This window comes from Clupea harengus, chromosome 23 (assembly GCF_900700415.2).
Source record: "Clupea harengus chromosome 23, Ch_v2.0.2, whole genome shotgun sequence".
Classification (NCBI taxonomy): Eukaryota; Metazoa; Chordata; class Actinopteri; order Clupeiformes; family Clupeidae; genus Clupea; species Clupea harengus.
This window is the reverse complement of record NC_045174.1, coordinates 6,032,708-6,041,306: the sequence shown is the minus strand read 5'-3', so window position 1 is coordinate 6,041,306 and position 8,599 is coordinate 6,032,708. Positions and strand designations below refer to the sequence as shown.

General features: G+C 49.8%; 1 protein-coding gene across 4 annotated transcripts in view; it reads right to left on the bottom strand.

The window, feature by feature from the left end:
* The window catches only part of ctbp2l (C-terminal binding protein 2, like), an 84,775-nt gene that overhangs the window by 34,937 nt on the left and 41,239 nt on the right, over window positions 1–8,599 (bottom strand). Inside the window, exon 1 of one of the 4 annotated variants that reach the window (XM_031561183.2) lies at window positions 4,992–6,289. The exons of 2 other annotated variants lie outside the window; for them this stretch is intronic. In XM_031561183.2, coding sequence (XP_031417043.1) covers window positions 4,992–6,267 — 1,276 coding nt within the window. In that variant the 5' untranslated portion in view covers window positions 6,268–6,289. Of the gene's footprint in view, window positions 1–1,779; window positions 2,385–4,991; window positions 6,290–8,599 lie in introns of those variants that run through there. One more of the 4 variants, XM_031561184.1, reaches the window with a different exon arrangement.

The following is an 8,599-nucleotide window of genomic DNA, read 5'->3' as shown; positions in this document are numbered from 1 at the left end:
ACATGCCCTCATCTAAACAGACACCCCACTAACAGCCAAACGGTCTTGGGAGGATGTGTAGCATAGAGTGAACAAAAGAGCGGAAGGCAAGGTTACAGGTTACAGTCACAAAAAGAGAAGCGAAGAGTCCAGGTAAAGGAGGTTGTAAGGGATGATCTGCCCGCCCACGCACACACACGCCCACACACACACGCACACACACCCACACACACACACACGTGAGAGCAGGCATGCCACGCACTGGCTCCCTCTCCCAGCTTCCAGCTCTGAGGTGTGATGCACAGATGGCTGCTAGGATCCTCCTGTTCTAATCCCTCTTCCTGGACAGGTAAGGCGCTGGAAGACACGAGATGCCCGCCCGCCCGCCCGCCCGCCCGCCCGCCCGCCCGCACCCCCATCCCCATCCCACCACTCTGATCCAAATCCTGAGAGCTCTCACACCTCACCCCTCTCCAGAGTCACTCAAGCCAACGGAGCCAGCACTGAGCTGTAGCTTCATGGTGCTTTTCCCTTCTAGATGCTTCTGACTTGTTTCTTTCAAATGGACAGACGTGGAGACGGGAGGATACGGGAGGCCATGTGTTCCTGCAGGTGTAGCCACAGGATGAGCACTTCTAGTTTAAGAGCCTCTAAAACTCTCCACACAAACACCTCACAATAACCCTGCTCTTTGAAACACTTCCCTCTGCATGCACAAACACAGCGCATCAGGGCCATGCTCAAGCAGACACATTGCACAACAAACTAATGTTTACTCTCGCCAAGTTAATACGCTTCGGGGGAAAAGGTGTTTATTCATAATAAAACCATAACAAACGCATCAGGCAAGCACACAGAAAAACCCCCACTTAGATACACGCAACATTAATCCCCAAGGACATGTCAGTCGTTCCCTCAGTGAGAGTGAGGTTGGCCCTGACGTGAGGAGGAGAGGAGAGAGGGGCTGAAGGAGAAACACGCATGCCCTGCTCTAATCCCAGCACTTTCAACTCCATTTCATTTCACTGGCTGGTAGTCGCGCTTGCGTGCGCGTTCCACAACATATCTCTCATCAGCCCGGGTGACGACCAAGTGCACCTCTGCCTCAACACAGAGGGAACGTTTAAAAGCAAGGACATCTGTGAGCACATTAGGCCCTCTTCCCAGTGGATGTTCTCTCCCCCTCCCCCTCTATACACACACACACACACACACACACACACACAGGTCTGCAAATTAAAATCCCATTGAGCGACACATGGGAGCCGTGTACTTGAGGGTTATGTAACTGAGACGGAGTGAACACTCCCCGTCCAGGAAAGGGGATCTGCCCCCCCCCCGCCCCCCTCACACTAACCCTCCCTTAACCTCGCCCCACCCACTGAAGAGACGGAGATTAGCCGATTAGCTCGTCCTGGCTCTCTGCTTCCCATCAGGCCTTGCAGGGCCACAGGGCCTCACTGCTACTTTCTCCCTTTCACCCTTCCTCCCCTCTTCCTCTTCCTTAAGCCTTAGAGGCCAGACAGTGTGAAGACATCCCACTGAGGCTGGATTAGGTGGGCACGTGTGTGTGTGTGTGTGTGTGTGTGTGTGTGTGTGTGTGTGTGTGTGTGTGTGTGTGTGTGTGTGTTGGGCGTGGATGCCAGTCAACCTAATCATCCGGCCACCTCCTCCACACGCACCCACGCATGCGCGCACACACACACACACACACACACACTCTCACATAGACACTCAGAGAACACACCAACACAAACACCTAATCAACGCATTAGCTCTGCAGCCTCACGTGATACCGACCTGAACCGCTCTCCAGCCGGCCGACTGACATCTCCATGGCCAATGCGTTCTTGCCTTCGCTCCCTCTCTCTCTCGCTCACTGCCTCCTTACACTGGACAGGCAGGAGAACTGCTGCCTAGCTCAACCACTTAGTCATTTAATGGTATTAATGATAGTATGCTTACGCTGTTAGCCAACCAACTCACCAATCTCTACGGTGCAGGGCCCTCCCACATGGCCACTCCTGTCCCAAGCCACTCTGCCTCACACAGGAAACGTAGCCATCTTTTGTTTTTAGGACACCATTTGTTATGTCTCTATGATACTAATCTACTTCCATCTCATTCAATCTGTCACATAACAAATGTATTACTTTCAAAGCATGTGTGATGTGAATTATGCAAAGTGTACTCTGTTGAATGCAAATGTTTAACCAGAACATAATACAGATTTAATCAGTCAAGCTAGCTGACGCACTGAAGGCTTTTATTTTCCACAGGCTCCCTCTCTTGAGAGCTTGCCTATGGAAACAAACATGTTGTTTTCACAAAGTGCCATCAAAAATACCTCGTCATTTTTTTCCCTCACATGCACACACACAGAGAGCGATTGAGAGAGAGAGAGAGAGAGAGAGAGAGAGATCCTTTTCAGAAAGCTGTGTACACAATGCAAATTTCCAGTAATTCCCACAGGTCCCCACTCCAACTAAAGACCCTGTTCACACTCCCCCTTCCTTAAATGCAAAGATAATCTCACTGTGATTACAACAAAAAAACATGTTGCCAGGCAACGCACAATTAACAGAGCACGCTTTCAGATGGGGTTGTGCGGGCCGTCCATTATCAGATGAAATTACTGAAGCAACAAATGTCAGCCTCATGCAAATGAGTTGTGTTCAGCCACAAGAATGTTTAACTGAGGGGGAAAAAAGAGAGAAAAAACTTGCAGGGGGCCTGATGGAATGCAAGAGCTAGCAATGTGAGCAACCACCACCCACACCCCCACCCCCACCTCCACCTTCCTGCAGTTTAAAGAGGGCATGATAAGAAAAAGAAATACTGCAGGTAAGAGGGTTACGGGAATCCCTGTTTTTTTTTTTTTTTTATGAATTTGCTAGGGCACTTTCTCATACATGACTGGATTTAGGTCCTAAAACCAACAGAGAGAGAGAGAGAGAGAGAGAGAATAATTGCAACAGAATGCAACAGAATGATTGTTTCATGTCTTCATTTCAATACGCTGCAAACGGAGAACTATGCACAGAAATACTGCTGAGCTTATATCAATCCAATAATGCTAAAATCCCAATTAATGACCTCTCCACCACCCTCTTGTTGCACTACTATACTGTTCATTAATGATAAAATTAAGAAGTTAATGAATTATTATAATTGTTATAAGAAATGTTTCATGTGCCTGAATGAATCACACACATGATTAAATCCCATGTATAATGTCAAAGTTAATTAAAGAAAATATGGTTCAGCCACTCTCAACACTAAGCTGTCTTCCCATTTAGAAAGAAATGCAATTATAGCGGAATACAAAGCACTTCAAACTGTGCAAAATGAAATACTGTCCAACCAAGCAGGCCTCGCGCAGCTGGTCTCCTGGTGTTGTGTGGTCATCTGGAGATCTCTACACAACACGCTATAAAGCCACCCTCCCTTGAAATGGCCATAATGCTGCTGCTGCTGCTGCTGCTGCTGCTTTCTAAAATACCCTGTCATTCGAAGAGATGGAAAAAAACAGCACTGGGGTCGAGTGCGAGTGCTGCTATGCCTTACACATTCAAATGGACCCATAGAGAATGGTTGGGGTCGGCTCCACTGCCTATAATCAGATGCAGGTGTTTTCTGGTTTCCCCCTCTACCCATTCCATTGTGCCTTCTATGGAAGAATATTTCCCCTGCCTTAAGATGAATGGGGGAGCGGTTCCAGGTTTATTTTGCCATAAAAACTGCCACACAAAGGAATCCCGTGCACAGGATGCTTCTCACACCAAAGCAGGTACCCAACCCCAGCTCCATAAAAACGCTATCCACTTACTCTAATTGGATTCGCTTGGGTTTAAGGTCCTGATTAGTAGTAGCCTGGAAAATGGACAACCGCGTCAGTTCAGCCATCAAACTCCGTTAACACACACACACACACACACACACACACACGCTTAACCCTTTCCAACCTTCAATATGTTAACCCCCATGACTACCCTACGCATATTACAGGGGCATGTGAGCAATACTATGAACCATGAATGAAGCCAAAGGATGGAAAGTGGTATGTCTTCAGTAAACTGAAAGGCTGTGAATAATCTCACACTCATTCAAATCATATAAAAAAAAATACTGTTCAAATCTAAGAGAAAAGAACATAAGGAACATGAGTTCAGACAAAATCTGAAAGAAAAATGTTCACTTGTTCAAAAGAAATGTGTGATCTACACCATTTGGATAAAGCTGTGTTGACAGACAAGGAGGTCTGCTAAATAACACACTGGATGTTTTATCACTTCAAACTGCTTGGCCAGGAGAACCCATATTTGTTGAAAACATCTAATTAGATCAGATTTTTAAGGTAGCACAATGCCACAAAAGACCGATTTTAAAATCCAAGGCCACAAAGTGACATTTATGGTAATATATCCCGTACACTAATCAAATCTTCTGCGAACAATAATAGTGCTCTTCCAGACACCACTGAATCAAAACTAAACAAGATTCAACAACAAATTACATTTTGTGGCAAACACTTGGTCCCTGAGGTGAGGCCAGCTGGGATCACACACACACACACACACACACACACACACACACAGCCTTCCGCAGGCACATGGCACATTACTGCACTTTGAGTATAAATAGCCTCCCTGGCTAAAAACAGAGCACTTAGCCAAAGCTGCTTTGCTCGTCCAATATCAGCCTTTATTGTAGTCTGAACACTGGACATTACTTCGGGTGGTAAAATATAAACTCAACTAAGTAGAATACATAAACAGAGAAAGTGTTGGTATAAACCAACGGGAACAAACTTTTGAACTCTGGATGAAACACCAGCCAGATATGGAAATACAGTTCAGGCGAATAGTTGGAAGAGAGTGCTCATACATTGTCTAAAATACAAGGCAACAGATTTAGAGCAACGCTACAACCAGGTACGCTAACGGGACAAAGAGGGAGAGAGAGGAAAGCTCAAACAGAGGAGATAGGGGTGAAGAGCTAAGGGTTGTTACTTGTGTCGGGTGATGCCATGGTGGACACAATGACTGGTGGTCCGGTCCGGCGGGTCATCTTCTGATTGCCAAGGTTGAGCGAGTTGGTGTTCTGCATTGTGTTAGAGGCAGGCATAACCGCACTCTCCATTGGAGCTGCACCCTTCCGCATCAGCTGGGGGCTGAGATGGGGGCTGTGAGCTGGGGACAGAGGAGGCATGTTGGGAGCCCTTTTCATGAGCTCCATGGGGCTGTAGGTGCCAGAAAAAGTTTTGGGGGCGGCTCCTGCAGTCCCAGGAACCACTTGAAACTGCTGCTGCTGCTGCTGCTGCTGCTGCTGCTGCTGAAGATGGAGGGCAGACATGGACAGCCCAGTGTGAGCGTTGTAGCTGGTTAGCGGCCGGGGCTGGTTCAGACCAGTGCCATACCCTATAGGGCTGACTGGAATCCCAGCCATAGGTCTCCCTCCCCCTGAGTAGGTGGTCGTCTCCAACAGATGCTGAGCGGGGGCGCTACTGGGTCTACGGCCGAGAAATTCACCCATCCTGGGGGAAATAGCCTGCATTGCAGAGGGGGGCGGCTGCGTCAGATGGGCGTCAGGTGGGGGTCCGTAGCTCTGCGGCTGCATGTAAAGGTCGGTGCGATGGCTGAAACTATTTGATCGTGCTCGCATCCGCTGGGCAGCATCTCCTTGAGCTCCCGTCTTGCAGTTGAGGGCCACACGAGAGAGCACACGAGCTTGACCCAGATTAGGCGCCACCGTACGCACGTCATGGTCTTCCATCATAGCCAGCATGCCAGCGGAGTCGAAGCCCTGCTGGAGCAGGAGAGTGATGGTGTTCTCAGAGACCCCCTCAGCCCGCAGCAAAGCAAGGAAGCTCGGGTCCACCATGCGCTTCGAGTCTACAGCCATGGCAGCCGATGGGTGTGAGGGCATGCCGGCTGAGTTAGTGGGAACCATAGCAGTACACGAGGGATCGTAAGCAGGGTCATAGGGAAACCTCTGTGTGGCCACAGTGCCGTACCCGGCTGGCGAACCGTCATGTCTAAGCATCATCCCTCTGGGGAAAGTTCCGTTGATTCCCTGGGAAGCAACTGCAGCCGGATCAGGAGGGAGGCAGCCAGCCACCTGGCAGGGGTCCACTGGGTAGCCGTTGAGGTCAGAGTAGACGGAGCAGCGGCCGGCCAGCGAGGGGTCAGTGCAGGCGTAGCGCTGAAGCACAGGGGCCGGCTCGTGCCCAAAGAATGCCGGAGAGGGATCCCTACTGCGGACGCGCTGGCTGTCTGGTATTAGCATCTTGGTGGCCAGAGAATCCCTATACAGACGGCTCAGCTCGTGAGCGGTCGGGGGAGGGGGAGGGGGAGGAGGAGGGGGAGGTGGAGGCGGGGGAGGAGGAGGAGCAGGGGCGGGCGTTGGAGCCGGAACAGGAGGAGCCACAACAGCATTAGCAGCAGCGGCCCTGGCTTGCCCTTGATCCCACGCTATTCTCATCCCCCCATCGGACAGCCCATAATGCGAACCGGAGCGGGTGAGCAGGTGGTGGTGGTGCTGCTGTTGTTGTTGTTGCTGCTGCTGATGCTGCTGATGCTGATGCTGCTGGCTGCCCCGATACAGACCTTGCAGGTCCTCAGGAGGCTGGGCAGACATAGCCGTGTCAAACAGGTAGTAATCAGGAGGGGGCATGGTGCCACGCACTGCCATAACTTGCCTCTCTGGGGGTCCGTGGCTGAGGGGCGGTCTCTCGTAGGGAAACAGCGATACACGTTTCTGCTCCAGTAGCTTCTGGAAGCGCTCGGTGCGAGAAGGATGGAGAGCTTCAAACCAAAGGCCGTCGTCAGAGCAGTCCGCAAACGTCACGGAGTTCCTTCGACCCACGGTGGCGGACGGGGGACTTGGGGCAGGCTGCTGTGTGCATGTCCCCCTGGCCCTCATTCCATCGCTCCTCGACCTGACTGCTCAAGCTATCACCAGCTGAATGCTCCTCCAGCTCAAGCTCCGAGGACAGAAAGCTGAGTGGAGCGCTGGGTGTTCTCTTTCATGTCTCCGGTTACAGGACTCAGAAAGGGGGGGGGGGGACACGGGCGAGAGATGGGGAGAGGAAAGGGTGAGGCAGGAGGGATCGCTTCACCTGGCTGCCAGTATGAGCTCAGTGTACTTTTCTCTGGTTTGTTTCGCTCTCCTTCAAGGCTGAGCTATCATGTGGCCACACACAAGCAGGCCATGCTTAAATAATTCAGATCTGGAAACATTAACATGCAACGGTAAGGTAAATTGGACACCACACACATATGAGACAGACACACACAAATACAGGCAGGCACGCACACACACACACACACACACACACACACACACACACACACACACACACACACACACACACACACACACACACACACACACACACACACACACACACACACACACATATATACATACATACATACATACATACAGACACACAGACAAACGCACCTGGTTGGGCCAGCCTTTACTCCATTTCGCTAGGCAAAGGGGACTCTGCTTGTGCATGGCATCGTGTGTGCATGGGATTTAGGAAGAAATACTGGGGTAAAAAAAAAATGAGAAAGACAAAAAAGCACGAGGGTACAATGGACGAAGAGGAGGAGGGGTCACACTAATCCAGCTGGGTTTATCCCTCCGTTTGGCTGGGCCGCTTCACTCACTCCAACCACTGCCATCAGGGATTAGTCCAAATAAAACCCGCTTAATTCCACTACCAACCCAGCAACACACACACACAAAGAAAAACACACACGCACACGCACACGCACACGCACACGCACACGCACACGCACACGCACACGCACACGCACACGCACACGCACACGCACACGCACACACACACACACACACACACACACACAAGGGACGACACTTGAGCTAGATTAAGGGTCCAACTGAAGTCCCTGGTTCTGTTTTGCACTTGCACATACAGTAATGATATACTCCTCAACACAGAACTGTCTCATTAAGTTCGGGACATCTCCATCCCCTTCCATGATATGAAAGTGGAGGCAGGTCATGAGTTCACCTGGGCACTGCAGGCCTCATGCAGTAAGGGTGCAACCAATCAGATTGTAGCTCACACTGATCCAGAGACAGGGGTGGGACAAAGCCAGAGCCAGAGACACGTCTGAGCAGCTTCTGTTCAACAAGGGAGTTGGAGTTGGAGGTGTGACTGGCCATGGGTTGTAGAGAACACATCTTAGATGTCCTTATCTCTAACCTTTTCCACTGACAAGCCCATGCTCTAAAAATAGTAATATGGAAAGTTTGAATGCTTTCCATACCAGCCTAGGTACGCTCAAGGGAGTAAGATGAGGTAAATATATTATTACCTTAATAATATTAGTATTCTATTAATCAATATACATATATTGATTGATCTCTTGGAGTGATTGAGTCATTTCAGTCATTAAATATGCCAACACACTATATGCACAAAACAAACAAACTGCTCCAGTAGTCCCTACTACCACTACTAGAATGGAGGTCTCATACTAATAGGATACTACATTACATTTGAGTGGGCAGACGGGACACTATTAGTCACTAATCACATTCTACCACTGTCATTTTGTTGTAAAAGCTAATTTTATTTTAC